The 19366-nt window shown below is 39.9% G+C and overlaps 1 protein-coding gene across 1 annotated transcript in view; it reads right to left on the bottom strand.

The window, feature by feature from the left end:
* LOC117760528 (inactive N-acetylated-alpha-linked acidic dipeptidase-like protein 2) overlaps positions 1–19366 on the bottom strand; it is a 473414-nt gene that overhangs the window by 63713 nt on the left and 390335 nt on the right. The window contains exon 16 of the mRNA XM_034583636.1: positions 12458–12547. Within this exon, the coding sequence (XP_034439527.1) occupies positions 12458–12547 (90 nt within the window). The remainder of the gene's footprint in view (positions 1–12457; positions 12548–19366) is intronic.

Here is a 19366-nt window from a genome sequence, read left to right as displayed (position 1 = left end):
ATAACCAAAACTGAAAACACTCTTCATTAAAGAGGTGAGAATAAACAGTCCAAAGTCATAATCATGACAGGAATACCTCGGCGGAGGTATGCACTCTATTGAGTGCCATTCTAATTTTTTTTAAATAGTATGGATCCTTTATATCTCGTGTCTTACTTTTTATTTCCTGTTGAATTCCTAATTGTAATACTTCAAATAAAGCATTTAAATAAAATCCTGTGTGACTTCTGCTACTCTTGGACAAAACTGCAAACCTTTAACAGCTAGTGTCCACTTCCAAAGGGCGTGGATATATCTGGAACATAAGTGATTGGGACTGTCTTTGAAGAGTGAATGATGTGTGTGTTGAGGTACTCCAGGGTGGTGTAAGGGCCAGTGAGTATTGACCTATTTAACAGTCTGATGCCTGTTGGATAGAAGCTGTTCCTCAGTCTGGACTTCACACGTCTGCACCTCCTGTGTGTGTGTGTGTGTGTGTGTGTGTGTGTGTGTGTGTGTGTGTGTGTGTGTGTGTGTCTAGTTTAATATAAAAAACATGGGTATAGTGTAACATACTTACACTTAGACCCCGGAGAGTGTCAAACTGTTTTAGAGCTCTGGTCCTGTGACAAAGTTCAATTCATTTACACAGTGAGGGTCGTGACACACACTCCCCTGGGTTTTGTAGCAGCTGAGATTATTCAGTACTATTCACACCTGTATGCTTGACTTGACTTGCAGATGACACTTCCTCTAGTGCCCTCGATACATAAAATACATAATACATGTATTTACAGGCACCAGGATATTGTATCAAGCATTTTAATGGAACAATTAAAGAAAATGGATAATAGGTGGAAAATGATAAAATCTTCATTTTAACATAAGGTGATTGCAGGAAAGCCTTTTCAATAGTCTAGCATGTGTTATTGAGCAGAGGTTGTATGCATTAAGTGTGATGATGAACAGATGGTAATGCAAGGTCCTCTGCTTTAGGATTCATATAATGTCCATTTAAATTTTCTTAAAGCTCAAGTCTATTTGTACAACAATTTTGAAAGTGGCCATGAGACAAGATAAATGTTCGTTACAGGATGAAATGTGTGTCCTCAGTGGAGAGCGGCTGTATTTGTTTGATTAGTTTGATTCATCCGTCCATATTGGTGAATAATAATAATACAGTGAATGGAGAGACACCTTGAGACTAAGCTTTAATGTCACAGGTCTGATACATGGATAGAAACACCACAAATGAGAAATTGCGGCTGATAAGAGGTGGGGTACATCGTGGACAGGTCACCAGTGTATCCAAAGGCCAATACTATTTACACTCCCCTTCACATCTACCCTCAATTTAGAGTCTCCAGTTAACCTAACCCCAATCTGCATGTCTTCAGAGTGAGAGCAAGCTGGAGTAAACCCACACAAACACGTGGAGAACATGCAAACTCCACAGAAAGAGGCCCCAGTTAAACCAGGAGTTTGAACCAAGAGACTTACTGTGAGACGGCAGCCACTGCACCACTATGCCGCCCCTGTTTTAAAACTACATCCTGGGGGACGAATAAAGCAATATTTAATTGTGTCTTATCATAATTTCAGTTAAGTCTTTGAAAAAGCTACCGGCCAGTCTGGTTTGAGTCTATTTGCAAAGGTCAGAGTCCAGATTTGAAAGTTAAACTGAAGAATAGAATTAAATGACTGAGACTCAGAATTTTCCATTAAATCTTAACCGAACTGAACTCAAATCAGGCCCAAATTAGCTTGTCCTGAGGGAGTGAACAGGTTTAATTACATGCCCTGTACCTTTCCATTCTACAAACACTTAGTACAAAGTGGAAGTCACATAACAGCTGTGATTAGGGCTTATGGCAAGTATGCATCCATCGGCTATTTTATAAGCTTGTATCATGTACTGCATATGCATGTACCAATACATTGCACCATGTACAGTATTAGTACATAATTGTGGTGTGTCCTAAAATAAGCATTGTAGTTTTTGTAAAGATAGACACAAAGGCAAGGGAAATAGAAAGGAGACCTACGATGAGAGACTTTTTAAACAAGAGGAGACAGAGAGGTGAAGCTGGGAGGGCAGGGACTGGGTGGTGGTAAGATGGATTGTGAGGTCTGTATCATGCAGGTGTCTGGTTATCCTTCAGTGAGTTGTTCCCCCTTGTTTGACGTGCACCACCTCAAAAATCGAACTCTTAACACAGTAGTAGTACGAGTTAAGAGTGCTGCTGGGTTTATGTTCGAAATGCTTCTGTAGACGGTAACCGTCTATATTGTTTGTTAACTATTGACCCTTCAGAGAAGTCTGCGGGGCCACAGTGTCTCATGAGGGAAAACCTCTTATCTCTAAAAAAGCTCCTTAGGCGTTACAAGCAAGAGCACAGAGATAAATTCAATCTATCAACACACAAGCCGAGGCTTTGATCTTACTGGATGGAAAAGCCTCTGTTTTCCCGCCTCCTTTTCGCTTTGGTATAATCTCTACTTTATGTCTCCGCTCTAATGTTCCCCTCTTCTTGAGCATTTATTGACAAGGCAGTGGGCATGGTTGGAAGGCAGTGGCATAATACAAATCCAAAAAAGAAAAGATGAATCTAGCTTTTAGAGCATGGTAATCATATTACAAATACTTTTAGAGGGTGACTACATGCTGGTCCTGGGAATAAAGTAATACGGCTATACAATAGTGAGATTAACATTATAGATGATGCACTTTACAAAACACAACACAAAAGCAACACTGGGCTCAGTTGATTGGGTTCCTTGTACTGGAGATTGGTGGTTTTCTCCTGCTCCTCATCTATGATTCCAGAACTCTTATCTTCAGATTTTTACATCTCATCAGCTTCACACTTGATATGTGTGTGAAGGGCCAAAGGAAGTGCAGTGTTGAATTTGGTGAGATTTGGACACGTGATACATTTAATATTAATACATTTTGAATAAACGGGCGATTAGGGCTGTGAGGCAGCAGCAGCTGGTAACATAAGCAACATAAGTGACATTGTCTATAACGACAACAGCACTTTCACGACCATGCATTGTCCAGTTTGGGGTTTTGTGTGGAGTTTCAGTTAACTTTGCATAAACAGGTGAAAAGCTCTGTGTGCAGCAGCAGCAGTGGAGCAGCTTCAGGTTTCTGTGAACTGAGGCATGCAGCCGGTCTTTACTTGCCACAGCTCAATTACTGCAGGTCACTATGAGAGTTTAATAAAGAAAAGCTGCAGCCAGTATTACCATTACCAAGGCCATGCAAACAGTAATGTAAGATCCAACACTTAAGTGATAGTAAAATGATGCATTACAGTCAGCCGTGGTTACAATTAGTGTCATTTTACTTACATTTGATAGTTGCCAATCTTGATCCCATATTTACAGGAAACACGTTTTGTGCTACTCAGTTTACAGTTTAAGTACATTCACCTGACCTTGATGACTATGAACTGCTCTGGTTTAGAAACTAATCTTTCTACCTTCTAAAATTTGTAAAAATATCAGAGTAAAATCTGCCATTTGAATGATCTGTAAAGGTTTTTTTCAAGGGGTCAAATTTAGTTTTACATGTATTGCTTGTATTTATATAATATTTTTTTATGCAGATGACACAATTCTGTACATCATATAACCTCTTACTTTTCCCTGTAAATATCCTTATCAAAAGCAGATCTTTTGACCCTACATTTACCAAAGGGAGCTGACTACACCAAGATTACACCAATGTTATTACCATTGTAAGAAACAACCCTCTGCTGCACACTGATTGAAAGTGTAATTGCTCGAGACTTTTGGCTCCTGGTTCAGACCTTAAGTAGAACGTCACCCTCAAATTAACTTTCTGCCCAGGAATTCTGAACTTCCCGTCATGATTACATCTGATGGTATTTTTGTTCTTGGAGAGAAATGAGAAACAGAGGTTAAGTGAAGGATTCACAGAACTCATTAAAAAAGGCAGATGAGCAGAGACCAAAGAAGAAATGTGCTAAATACTCCTCATATCCACCCACTTAACCATCATGCATCTGATTCTTTTCCCAGAACAAGGGGTCTCTCATTAGTGTCAGCTTCTTCTTCCTGCCCTCTTTGTTTCGTTGTCATTTCCTGTCGTGTCTCTTCTATTCTTTTCTTCGTCTACTGCTTTTTTTGCCCGTGTCTGGCTATTAGCACATTATTTGCTTCTTTATAGGCGTAATTCACCTTTCCCACCTTTCTCTTTCTTTTGGTTAGATTATCCATCCCTCCATTTCTTTGAAACTTCTCTCCTGTTTGCACCAATCAGTTTCTCTCTGGGAGGCATCTGGAGCGTTTCGTCTTCATCACCTTCATCTCTACTTGCATGCTTATCTGCCACTTTGTCATTCTCCCTGTTTCCCTTTGTCCATTTCTGGCTCTGTTTGCTCTGTTCCCATCAGGCCCTCCTCTCTCCTTGTCTATTTTCTTTTTTTAAATCTCCTTATCGTTCCTATTTGTGCTTTCCTCAAAGCCAAGGACATGAAATCAATTTCAATGATACTTGTAAATTGCTTGTAAATAAGCTTCCTCTCTGTTCTCTGTCATCCAGCAGTTATCGCTGACTGGATCTGCCACTTCCACTCAATACTCATCATCATCATCAAGAAGAAACTGCCCCTTTTACACATAAGCTGCTTCCTACCTCTGTCTGCTGCCCCCGGCTGCTCCACCTCTCGTCTGAATAATCAAATCAAATCAAGTTGAAAATGAGGAATATTTGAATGCCAATCTCTTTAACTTTTTGACAAAATAATACAAGAAGTACATCGATTTCATGCAGTGATTGGCCAGGCATGCTGAGATGGAAGAAGCAGATCTGAAGTTCCCTTTTTTTTTTTATTGCACTTTAGGCAATGTTGAGTACAACATTATAAATGCCTCTGATGAGAACCAGCCTTCTCAGTGTTATGTCTATTTTTACTGGATGGACAACATAGCTTGTCAATACAGTCTATGACTGTTATTTGGCAGTTACAAATGTAGTTATGATTATTATGAGAAGTTTTCCAAATCAAGATCATTGACAAACATTGACCGTTTGTGTAGGGTTAGGAGACTTGTTACTGATCACAGCAAGGGACTAACATTAGAGGGTCTTGATGCAGAACCATCATAATCAACCATTATATGAATGGTTTTATTAAACAGATACCAATGCTTTATTTTACTTGAGTTCTCAGGTAGGAACATAGAGGGATGAATTTTTAATATTACTGATTTTGCATCTGGGTAATGTATATTCTATACGTTTTGGAAATGTTGTGTTCTTTCCCTCGCAGGTAATTTAATTACTCTAGATATATTTTATATTCAACACACAGGCACTCTCAAACCTCCCCAGTTCCATTGTGTATGCCCAGCGGTGTGCAGCAGGGACCAGTAAAGGAGCGTGCCAGGGCTGTTGGTCTTTCGCCTAATCATTGCGAGCCTCGTCTTGCTGGTGTCTGGGGAAACCAACTTGCACACAACGTCATGCTTAAAAAATTAGCTACACAGAGTACGATGCCCACTGAGAGACATTGAGAGAGGCCGAGGGAGCAATGGAGACAAGAGGAGAGCGAGAACAAGAGCGAGGGAGGGAGAGATGCCTGCTGTTGCCACCTGCCTCCCTGAACCCTCCCAACCGAGCTGTGTCCAAAACTGCACTTGACAAATGAGTACAGGGACGGAGAGCATAAGCACAGTCCCTGAGCTACAACACTAACAATGCACATACACCATTCCATGGAGAGGTAGGGGTGGGTGGGTGTGTACGTGTATATATGTGTGAGTGTAAGAGAGAGACAGAGAAACAGAGAGACAGAGAAGAAGAACACATTGTGCAGCACAATAGGAGCAGAAAGTGATGTGTGAAAATAAAACCATAAGGAAAAATTCAAGTAAATTCATTCAACATTGCTAAATTGATTTTAAAATCATATTCCTGATTACTCTGTATTGCATTTCAGACCACACATCAGAGATAACAAACGCGTGTGACAGTTAATGTCCAATGCCAGCAGTGATATCAGCGACTCGAGTTTTCCCCACACTATAAGACGGGACAGCACCTCAGCATTTTGCTGCGGCACCAAATGAACTGAAGTCAAAGTCAAACCAAGATTTACAGCTCTGGAGAGAGAGAGAGAGAATAATATGTTGCCCTTTTTTTTTACCTTGAAATATATATTTTTTAAATGGGGTTCATTTAAAATTTCAGGATGATACAGTTAGATAACCATTGATTACAAATATTCCGATATGAGAACTAGTGATTATGGTTTTTCGGTGTGGTATTATACATCATTTGCTTACTGTGGCTTTTTGTCTTTCAGAGTTAATCAGACTTGAAAGTGGCTTGTTAGTACAGAGTCCTGGACTTAGCACGAGTTACGATCAGATATCGGACAAGTCCAAAAATATACCTCAAAACAGCCATAAACAAAACAGTCAAAATGGAAATTCACACTTTTTCATTAGAGATCTGTCTGTTGGTAAACTGCAGAAAAGCTTTTCTCATTCACCACCATTCAGTTGGTATAATAAATTACAACCTTTTTATGGGCTCTCAATTTTGAAAGTCAAGTTCAATTAGGTTGAACTTCCCGATGCCGGGTGACTTTTCGTCTGGGACACAATGTGCCCTTCGTCACTGAAACAGAGCACATTTCTTACTTTGTTGTGTCCTGTCATTACTTGTAATTTGCTGGTGCAGTGCACCAATTTCCACACGGGAATAATCAAGGTGCCATGATGCCATTAAGCAGACAAATGAACTTGAGATATCTTTAGATTTGACATGGTATGTTGTGTTTATTATGGATAAAATGTATATGTTGGCTGGTGTGGGTTGTTTGAAAGGCAACCGCTTTTAAGCCAACCAGAATTCACTTTATACCGTCTATTTTTAATTGTCTTTTTTGTGTGTATATACATGTATGTGAAGTATAAGTGAAGGGAGCAACATTATATATAATGTTTTTCCCCTACTGATAAATTATTATCTGATAAGTCGAGTAAATACCGAACACACACATACACCACAGGAGAGGTCACACCGTCACACAGAGGACCTGCTCCAGATGTAAATATACAGTATTTAAATATAAAGGGTAAAGAAAGCAACAATGTGTACAATTTAGATGATTACACACTTTTGAAAACATCACTAGGATTATTTTGTATTCAGGTTCTGGAAATAGATCCCTTTCACCTTAATCTTTCACACTGAACCTTTAACGTGCACAATATCATCTCTGCCACCTTCCATTTGCCCTTCATCACGACATTTTGTGTCACTGCTTCTCGGCCTTGTTTGTCTTTTTTGCTCTCTCTCTCTCTCTCTCTCTCTCTCTCTCTCTCTCTCTCTCTCTCTCCAACCTGGACAAATAACATCTGGCACTTTGCCTGATCTCCAAGGATGTGATGATTAAGGCCAAACGACAACCCTATCTCTCCTCTGTCCACCATGTCTGCCACCTTACTTATAGAGACACACCAGCATTCCCATCAAAGCTTTCTCACTAGATGACAGTAAATAAACCTGCCTTTAATATAATATGATACAAATTGTATTTTTGACTTTATACTGATATATATATATTTTTCAGTACCATACAAACAATCTCTGTGAAAGCAGACCCTACAGAGACAAACCCACACTAGCCCTTTACCTTGTTTTGCCTGTTTACATTGCTGCTCCTGTTTGGTTACCTATTCAAGACAACTTCTCATTCCTAAATGCACATTTAGTTTGGTTAACCACATGGTTTTCACAGCACAGCGGTACCAAACTTCAGCCTGAGCAGAGATTCAATCAGTCAGAATAAACGGACACACCTGTGCTGTGATCACAGGCACAACAACCTGACGCCACTGTCCATGGCACTGGAAAAAAGGTGCTGCACAGATTGTAGCATACGATGTAGTGCTACACCATCACACAGCATCTCATCAATTTAAGAGTGTAACACACAGACAATACAGGGGCCAGGATGGTGAGAATAGGATGAACAACTGCTGCTTTTGTGTAGCATTTACACATATTGTAACTGGGAAATGGGTACAGAGCTACAGAAAAGAAGTAAATAAGAATGAAGCACAACATGATTTATTAAATTAACATGAATTAAACTGTAACCATTTAAAAACTGGAGGTCGTATGTTAGAGAAAAAAACACATTTTGGCCAGCTGAGGTGAATTTTTGAAAATACTAAGAAAAGGGGGGAGTTGAGGTGTGAGTGCGGAGGGAGAGATGTGAGGCAAATATACTGAAGGAGGAGAAATGAACGGGTGTTCGCTGCAACAGTCGCAGCAACGGCAGCTGCGACAAGATAGTTATTGTTGCGATTTGCATCAAAAATCTCGGTCCTTTCACTCTGATTCATAAGCTGGAGTCAAATCTGAACACACATTCTGCATGATTTACACTTTCCAAGGATACCATTAATTTCCAAATGTTTATAATTCCATTTTGACATAATGAGCCAGTTGCAACATAGACTATGATCACAAACCTTACAAAGTATAGTACTACTTTCAACACAACACCATTTTTTTCTAACCTTAACCAAGTTCTAACTTTAAGCAAAACATAATCTTTAAGCGATTCTATTCAGATAGTGTTTGTGACCTGAACCTCACCAAACATACACCAAGGTGTCAGGTGAATGCAGTTACAAATGGATTTATTTTGTCACTTCATTTGTGGGAAAAGTTGTGGGAAGAATGCAGTCTACTGTATGTCAGCGGTATCAATGCAAAAATCACCAGTGGTCCTGACCTACAGAAAGCCCCTGAACCTCAACTCAGTGGATGTCAAAGATGACAGTTGTTTAAAGCAAGCTGTACTGTAATATAGACGTGTTTAGTCAGTAATTGTAGTCTTTGTTTTTCAGGTTATTGCCAAGCTTCTTCTCTTTTTCTCCATGCTAGGTGAGGGGTTTTGCATGAAAGAAAGAACATCAGAGAAAAATGAGCTGCCAAGAATCCGCCTTTTAGCCAAGCAATCACTGTCCAGCAGGGATGGGATGGACATGAAGGTCGCCTGCACAGTGGACAATAACAGCCTACACTGTTCACACACACGCACGCGCACACACACACACACACACACACACACACACACACACACACACACACACACACACACACACACACACACACACACACACACATCGCTGAAAGCCCTTTTTTCCGATCTTCTGACAGAGCTAAGACAAAGTAAGCTGGGACCCTTTGTGTAAATATTGAAGCAAAGGAAGGAGAAATGTCACGTGCATGTCAGAACCTTGTGCCTGCCTTTAACCTTTAACGTTAAAGGTACCCTGTGGTGTTTGTGACCACCAGTGGTACCATGAAACAATGTTTTCATTAATTTATTATACATTAACTTCCCAAGACAGTGTCTATAAGATTTTCTCTCTTTTTCTCTCTCTCTTTGAAGACACACAAACACACAGAGACACAGACTCAGCTGTTGTCTCTGACCCGCTACAGATTAAATTCAGATTTTTTTTAAATGACCCCTCACTTTCAACACTGATCATCACAAAAAGATCGATTCCTTCCTTAATGAGTTAAATCTTTCTTCAGAGAGCGCTGATTCATTCATTAATTCAGCTAATCCAGACGCTGCTCGCCCTCCTCCTCTCTCTCTTACACTGACACACACACACACACACACAGTGTCATCGGACACACGTGTAAACTCAGACTGGGCAAGAACAACAGCAAGACAATGTGTAGAGAGCCGGAGGAGATGGCGGGCCTCGCTCAGTTTGGCTGAATTTGCTTGGCAGTGCACAGTGTGAATGATAGAGACACCGAGGGGAGCAGAAAATTACTGACAGAGCCAGTAAAAACTGTAAAAAATTACTTTAATAATTATATAACCAAATTATTTAAACAGCATTTGTGTAGGAATTATTCAGTCCCAAGATTTTGGATCAGCTTTATATAGTAGTTAGTGTGGGCGGGGCAGTGTGCCTTCAGTCGGTAGAGCGAGTTGAACATGTCTTCTTCTACAACCTCGGATAAACCACAGCAGTGGTCGGCAACTTGGTTAAACTGTGGGTAAACGTCACTGCCACATCGTTTGGATAATTTGATTATTTTTTATTTCACCATATTGGACTGACACAGGCACAGACGTACTGACCAGCTACGGGTGCTGATCTCCACCATGACAAACACGTTCACAAAATCTCTTCCTGTCTGGCAATTAAAAGCACAATGTCCTTTTTGTTGCGGCAATGCTCAAGCAAATTGCGGAGCTTTTGCTTTGAAAACTTGAAAACACAGTTCTGAAATGTAATATACACCTAAGTAAATATTTCAAACTCATATATTAACCACACAAATGAAAATAATAAAGCAATTTCAGTTGCATTTTATGAAAAAACATTGATACATTAATAAACAAACATTAATAAGTGACAGTATATTGTAGAACTGTTTGAGGAGGACTCACTAATTACAAGGAATAATTCTGAAGCTGCTCTGGAGCATTAACACAGGATCGGACAACAGCCATTCCAAACAGGCGGGTTTAGAATTGGCACTGCACTACTATCATACACTGCAGAAAGAATGTCCAAATAGTTAGCACCTAAAGCACAAAAAGAAGATCTCTCGCCAATTAAACTGCGTCCGTCTTCTTCTATACACTGTACTGCTGTACGTAATACAAGGCCCTTTGTTTGAGACGGGGGCGTTGAGGAGGTGGAACTACTCAGTAAGTTGATCCGTCTGCGTTAACAGCTTGAAAAATGTGGCAGTGCAGTTTTCCTGCCAGGCAGTACTTGTACACTAAGTGTACTTTCACACATGTGAGGTAAGGACACACCAAAATTAAGCGTCTTCATTTAGAGCCGGCTCTCCATAAAAGATAATGAAAATGTCACTGTGCGTTATGTAATTTGTAAACTGTGACAGCTATTCTACAGTGGCAGCAACTGTGGTGAACTGGTGGCATTTATAAGCAATGAGAGCGTTCCTCCTAACTGTGAGGGCTATTTTAAAAGAGTCCAATCTGTTAGCTGAGATAGAGATCCTAATTTGGCAACAGCCCATGTCAGCAGTGTATATTTTATCGGACTTTTACCCAGCCATTGTAGGAGAGAAAAGTTCTAACTTGCGTTGCACAATGAAGAAAACAGGAGGCCATTGCTGTGTCTCAATTCACTGTCACATGCAGTGCCCTTTATGTAATTGATTGATGGACTCAAAACGGTCAAAGTTGAGCGCAAGATGTTGGAGAATTCTCACCCTCAACCCGCACCATCTTGGCTCCACGCGGCTGAAGGGGAAGCACCACCAACGTATTTATTTTTAACTTGTGAAAAAAGGCAGCAAATGATGATAGCACCAATTTCCATGTTCCATGTACAATGTTCATTTTTAAGTGAGCAAATTGGCAATTCTTGTGAATTGCACAATGATCATGTTTGATATCTAACACCAACCTGTTTGACCTCCGCAAACAAAATGAACTGAAAGTAACATCAGTCCTGACTGTCCCTGCACAGCCTGTTTTCATCTACACACAATATAATCAAACACTATTAGGCTTCGATTGCTGCAGCTCCAATGGATGGTGCCTTTTCTAATGCTTTACTTACCTAATGACCCTGGTAATTTCATCTGCCACACCAGCTGATCGACTGACAGCGGCTGGCTTTACAGTTGCCTAGCAGCCGCGATAGGACGCTGCCAGTGCTTCACCACAACTCAACACAAAAAGCGGTCAAACGCTTAAGATTTTCAAGCCAAAGAGAGGACAACCATCTCAGGCAGGTCTGAAGTAACAACAAACACTGGTGAATAAAGGTGTCTTACAATGAATAAAATGAATGGTGCTGTTTTCCTTCTTTGCTCATTGTGGCACTCTATTAGGACATTTTAAATTAGCTGATGAGTGGGTACGAGGTCATTTCCACTGTTTTAAACTTAAACGTCCAACAGAAGTGGCTACGCTAGCGGACGTTAGCATTTCTGATGGTCTCTGAATGCACCTCGTCGGAATATATCAGACATTTAGGCTTAAGAAGGACTCACCATTGACTTCAATTGTATTGGATTCTGCTCTAACAAAGTTTACCCCCAAGACTCCAGAAGTGTTTTGTGGACTCAAACACTACACCCAGCCCCCCCCCCCCCACAGTCTATTTTTTTTCCATATTACGAGATTGTTGCAGTTTTGCTATATTATGCATTGACACGTCTCCATTTCACTTATCACTTTGCATATGCCAATGTACAGATGGAAACATCTTGCTAAAGAGCCACTGTCTGGACTCTATTCTTGTGCATGCGAGGATTTGCATTTTACATAATGTTTTCTCATTTTCCCCTTTCCTTGCCTTTTACTTTCTCTGCACATTACACTGTGAGATACTTGTTCATTGTTGAATGATTTGGAAGGCACACCAGTCATAGTGCAGGTCGAAGTAGGGGTAGTTATGGTGGTCCTACCTTCGCAATGGTTTCATGGAACTTGAAAAGTGGGTCCAGGGTCTCTGGCGATTCCACAGAAAACTGGGCCTCTGACAGGAAACCGGTGTTCTGAGGTGAAAAACAGAGGAAGAAGCAACTGTCACGTACATGACACCACAACAATATCATTTATATCCCTGTGATGTCTCTTCAAATCAAATCCTTATCTCATTCAGAAATCCTTTGTCATCGAGGGACCACAGTGATTACAAACTTCAAACACGACTCTTCACTCTGCTTCTTGTCTTTTATATTTTAGTTTGTTCTATTCTGTTCTAAGAGATGAAAAACAACTGGAGTGACCTGTCAAGCTTTTGACAGGAAACAACACTAAAGGCGCTCAAGGCCCCAGAGCTGCCAGGACGTTTTGTACTGCTGTCAAATACGCACATACACATGTGCACGCACACACACCCACACACACACACACAGTCACACATGCTGACACAAAGTCATGTAACCACGACTGCACACACCCCAAAAACTACCTTAGTGTCGCCTCAGCACACTTTTAGTGTCCCAAAACAAAGCACTGCATTGTGACTTCAAAGCTGCGGTGTTGCCTTTGTAGAGGAATTGGTTTTTTTGCTCTTTTTTTCCCTTCAGGGAGTCAAATTAAGTAGCAGACGAAGAATATCAAAGGTTCAAACACTAATTTTCTACTCAGTGTAGCCTGCAAATCAAGTAATAAGTGACAACTTCTGTGTGACTTCAGAAACACTGTTACTGACTTATTAATACCCTTGTTTACTTTGAAACTATCAACCTGCTAGGTTTGTTAAAATTAAGCTTCTGTATAATAATAATAATAATAATAATAATCATAATAATGTGTGTATGTATTTGTTGAAAATGGGCTTATGGTGTGTATGGCGTTGATTGTATGATAACATGTTGAAATATTGAAAATCCATCATGCAAGACTAATTTTGTACATTTTATTAAAGGTACATTAAGCAGGAGATTCGTCCTCCTGTGATAGGAGAGTTGGCCGAGAGGCACCTGGGTTTTGTCTGTTCTGTTTTCAGAGGAACTGGCCACTGGATATTCACATGGTCATTATAGTGTTACATGAACACCAGACTCTATATCGATACTGGTTCAAGAAATGCGGAAGTTGTAAATTCCTTCTGAAGGCTAAAAAACACAGGGTTGAACAGGCTAGTGACAGGAACTGTAATTTCTAACAGTTACAAGTGTCCATATAGATCCTTTGACATACTCATGATGAAAGTAAAAGTTTTGAAATAACTGTTGCTGGATGGTGCTTGTTCTGATTTCTTGTTTGATCAGCCCACTACCCTTAAGAATTCATTTCATATATGAGGATTCTACACCTCAGCAATGAAATATCTTCACCGACAGTCCAGGAACATGAGCTTGCACTCTTTTGCAGACATGCAGTTTCTGCTTCATTTTGTCTAATTAATGCCAAGAACAAATTTTTCCTTAGCTTTAGCATTATTGTCTTGGTTGTCAATTTCCCTGTGTGACTGAGACATTTCTGGTGTTTTGTGTGTTTGCAAAGTAGAATGCGTGGTCATGGTATGTGATTAGCCCTGATGTTACTTGGCAGCCTCCATGAGGAGGGTAGTTTTGAAACACACACACACACACACACACACACACACACACACACACACACACACACACACACACACACACACACACACACACACACACACACACACACACAATCTTCAGATAAGACCACTCAATAAAAATTAAGAAAAGCCATATTTAAGTAGTGTAACTGAAGAAGTATGTGTGTGTGTATTTACTGATTGCTGATTAGAGGTAATATCTGTGGTCTCTTCTCTTTATCTCTTCATTTATTCATCCATTCACCTCATGGTTTTTTTCCAGCTGCTCAGCAGATGGTAATTGTTGCCATGTCCCCAGCAGCATGAAATGAATAAAGGAAGCTGTGTTAAAAGTCAGACATCACTATGTAAGAGTTAATCACAGCCTTAAATCATGGAAATTCTAAGACCTTTAAAAAAGATGACCTTTCACAAGTATAAGGGTAAACAAGTAGGTCATTGTTTTCAGTTAGGCCATTTCTCTTTGAGAATTAGATGGACATAATACTGTTTGTGTGTGCGTGATTATCCCTATGGTTCCGTATTGTGTAAAACCATTAATGTCCCCGCAACATGAATAATACCTGGACAACACACACACACACACACACACACACACACACACACACACACACACAAACACACACATACACACACGTTTGTATCTTAATGAGGACACTCATTGACATAATGCATTCCCTAGCCCCTTACCCTAACCTTAAACATTCCAACTAAATGCCGAACCCTAACCTAATTCTAACCCTAACCCTAATCCTAAAACCAAGTCTTAACACTTCAACAGCCCATTGAAAAAGTGTGGACCTGTCAAAAATGTTCTCACTTTACAAAAATGTCCTCACTCGGTAGGGTCTATGATTTAAATGGTCCTAACAAAGACAGGAACACACATACACATGCTGAGAAATCTCAGTTGTAGCATTAAATATGGTTCCATTTCCAGTGGTCGGAGGTTCCGCCAATGTTGTACTTTCCTTTTTCTTTGGAATGGAACAAATTTACCGGAATCAATGGTAATTCTTTTGTAAACTTAGTTACAAAGCCACAAATTTGACAATAAATAACTTTATTTTGTCAAATGTATCTGTTTCTCATTTTCCCTGCCTTTCCTTAATAGAAATGTGTTGGCAAATTAAACAACTGTTTTAGTAACTCTTCCACTGCACCTAAAAACACATTTTGCAGTTAAAAAGTCCACAGTGCGTGGTAAAGGGAGCTCCTCCCCCCACAGAAAACACTGATCCTGAAGCTCCTGAAAGGCCTCGTGAGTTGTCCAGCAGATACTTTCCACATTCACATTATACACATCTATTGTCTAGTGTGGAACGACCCCAAACAAAGCCAGGTAAAGCGAAACACAGGCCGACCTTTCCTACATGAACTGAAAGCGGTTGACCAATTACAAATGAGTGGGCCATCTGGCCAATCAATGCAGACTGGGATCTATCAGGAGGGGGGTCTTAAAGAGACAGGAGCTGAAACAAAGCATTTTGAGACTGGAGCTACAGCGATGGACATTATGAGGAAAATGATGTGTTTTCTGAACATTCAAGCATGTAAACCTGTAATGAGCAGAGTTGAAATTGTGAATCTGAAAACAAGCAGAACCCATCACATTAAAAATTATCATAATATCAGGCACATGTTTTTATAAGATGTCGGTATGTTAAAATGATCATAGAACATCTTACACATCCGATATTGTACGCTCAGGCTGTTTCAATGGTCAAGAGTCAACTGTCAGTTTGTGTTCTAAAAATATTAAAATGTGTGAAATCAATGAACAGCTACATGTAAGATACCAATATCCTGTGCATTTCCCTGCATATATGTGCTTTCAAGGCTTGATAGAAATGTATTGTATAGTTACTTACAGTTGCAACAAATGTACAATTTGCATCTTGACATATATTCATTTATATATATTTCCAGGTACTCCAGTCCAGGGATGTTTGTTTTTTTGTATCTGCTGGTTTAGCTGCAATTCATCCATCTAGAAATGCAGTGCCAACATTATGTAGATATTTGTGTCAACACTTTCCACTTTTTTAAAGATTAAATGTTCATCAGTGAAGTGTGAAAGCATAAAAAGATCCTGAACCAAAGGTGTTGCTACAAATGCATATATATTAGTCTACTTCACTTACCCTGTAGAAATGTCAGTATCACCTCATTCCAAACATGCTATGTATATTGATGTGTTATTAGCCTTCAGAATGAGATTTGAGTCTCCTTAGAGCTGAGTTTGAACCAAGATTGTGGATTCTGAAAGGAAAATAAAGAGCTGAAAGGGGACCTTTTACGCTATTTCTTACTTTAAGAGGTTAGTATAATTTTACAATGTTGTATTCTCATGTTAAACGTGGTCAGAGTTTCAAAAAATGGGCTAAATGCATGTTGGAGTTATCTCTGTGAGCCACAAGGGCAGGACGTCTCTTTAGTTAATGCCTGCTTCCCTGTATTTTCCATGCTCTATGTAGGCTGACACCAGATTACCTAGGACATGGACTTTGGACATATGCTCCAGGTACTGGGAAGCAGAGCCATGCCTGCCCAGCAGAGGGACGCACGTCTACTTTCTCTGTCTGCTTGGCTCAGAGTCAGCAACTGCAGGCCTCCCTGAAAGGGCTTGTTTTGTTGTTAAGGAAAGTTTCATTTGTTTTACATTCCTAAAGAAGAAAATACCAAGCAACAATGGATAAATGTTATTTTTGTGGACCAACAGCAGCCACATGCAACCATCTTTGTTTGTTCACGCCACTTTAAAGAGGACCTTTACCAACAGAGCCCAGCATGAAGCTGGATTAGCAGCTAGGTCTCTGCTGAAAGATGGGGCTGTTGCCTCAGTAAAAAGCCATGCTGAGGACCCATGGACACAAGGTGTAAACATATCATTCAAATGTTTGTTTTCTATTAACAGTCGGTCTAAATCGCTTCTGAATAAAGTTTCAGTACAGACAGTCTGTAGCCTGTAGTCAATTAGCCCCTGCAACTGTGATTTGCACATAACAGTACAGCCGAGCCATGCACTAAGCAGTCTGATTACATTATATGCCTTTTTTTTTAACCATAAACGTAAAGGTCAAGGCGTTATTTTCACAACTGTAGAGAATGTAATAATCCCGCAAAGTTTTAAATCAACTAGTTGCAATTCATGAAACCTGCTTAACTCACTAATGAGGAGCTATTGGGGAGGGTGAGCAAGAGGGCAAATGAGGCTGTGTGGATTTCATTGTCCTTATTGTTTTTAGTGAATGGATGAAAATAACTTATTGTCCGGTGAATTCAAAGTCACGAGTGGGCGTGATTCAGCATAATATTTTTTTCATTGTTTGTTTTATGCAGTCGTATCTCATTACATATGCGAATATTGAGATAGAACTTCATTCATCCCAGGTCTGGGAAATTCACTCGTTACAGCAGCAGATAGTCTGAGCTACTGATGCAGACAAGAGAATATGAAAGGCGATAGAATAAAATATACAGAGGCTGAGGATGATAAATACTGTATTTGTGCATTTGTATCAGGACATATGTGAATGTGTATAGCATATACCATTTATACACATATTTATATATATATACTATATATATGCTTCATATATAAAGAAATGATACAGTAACAATGGTGTTTACCACTCTAAAACATCCTGCTCCAGTCTTGGTAGAACATTTTCAGGACTACCGGCTCCTCTCTCTGTTGCCATTCACCATCTTTGTTTATCAATGTGCACATTAGCAGCTCGGCAGCTCAACTAGAGGACTTCCTCAATGGGCATGACACTTACAATACATGCTGGACCAATCAGATGAGACTGGACCTGCTGGCCAATCAGAGCATACTGCCCTTTTCTGGCGATTGCGGGCAGGAGCTTATTCTGAGTGTGAGAGCTGAGAGAGGCTGCTGAGAAGGAAATTCAAATTATGAACCCCCAAAACAAGCAAACTATGTCCCCTTTAAAAGGTGATATAAATATATATATATATATATATATATATATACGATTTCAGTGCCGCCAAACGCGACTATTCACCCAGTCCCCAAGATCTTCAAGCATCACTGCGTTGAGAAAACTAGAGGTTAGCTTTACTATGCTAACTTAAGTAGAAGAAACAAAGTGACAGTAGTAGAAGCAAAACAAAAGTTATCACTGGTGATTTCCCCCACTACAGACAGCTTTTGCGGAGTAAAGGTATGACAGCTGTTAATGCTAACATTGGCTATGAAGCAATAACAACAACTTACATGGCCCCTTTAAAGGACATAGTTACATGTCTTAGCCATGAACAGAAGCTTAAATGTGCACCCAACCAACAATCTCAACCAGTCAATATGGAACATATGGGGAATTAAAGTTTTAGTTAATAATTCACATATTCATGCTTTCCAAGAAGCTCCAAGGAGAAAGTTTTATGAAGCCTTTTTGTGTGCTGCCTCTGAATAAATGTGTGAATTATTGAGCGTAACATCTGCCGAAATGCGCCCCTGTTGTGGATGTCAAGCTGAATATCGGCAGCGTTTCCAAAGAAGAAGCGTCACTTCCTACATTTAGAGCAGAGGAATTAGAACCGAACCCGTGGGTTACATCTGTGGTGCAGACTCTCAGAGCGATGGCTTCTAGTGCAGTTTGAACTCAGGGGATTTCTGCAGCTGTCCTTCTCTGTGGTCAAGCTGTGTCGAGCTTCCAATGGCAAGAGAAAGTAGGTGAACATTTTGAAATTACCTGGAGTTTCGTAGGATGTGTTAAAATTTGGTCAGCTATTTATCTTAGTTACAACTATGAACCAACATAAACTGTTTGAACTAATAACTAACATCTCATTCTATTGTTCTTGTCTATATTGAATACATCAGTCAAACGTGCGACACTGTGAGTTGAGAAAACACTTTGTTAAAACCCTCTGCTACATTAACAAAAGCTAATTGATGCTAATCAGCTTAGGCGCATGGTGTTTGTCTGGGGTTGTGACCGAGATGAAGATCAGACCAGATTTTATGACCAATTAATAGAGAAAATCTAGCCAACACACTTTTTCTTGCCACTATATAGATGCGTGGTTTAAAATTAGGACCACTGATGGTGCTGTACATTAACGTGATTAAAAGATGAAGTGGCCCACACACACACACACACATACAATGGTACATGACATGACCATTAAATCTGAGTTTTCCTCCAATAAATATGTTGAACACTGCACTGAATACGTTATATTCACAAATTTTTATTATGAGTATTTTCTTTCAATCACTGAAACAATCTAATATTTGTGCTCATTTCATATT

The sequence above is a fragment of the Hippoglossus hippoglossus genome, chromosome 4, assembly GCF_009819705.1.
Source record: "Hippoglossus hippoglossus isolate fHipHip1 chromosome 4, fHipHip1.pri, whole genome shotgun sequence".
Classification (NCBI taxonomy): Eukaryota; Metazoa; Chordata; class Actinopteri; order Pleuronectiformes; family Pleuronectidae; genus Hippoglossus; species Hippoglossus hippoglossus.
Note: the sequence above shows the minus strand (reverse complement) of the source record. Positions and strands in the feature narration are given on the sequence as shown.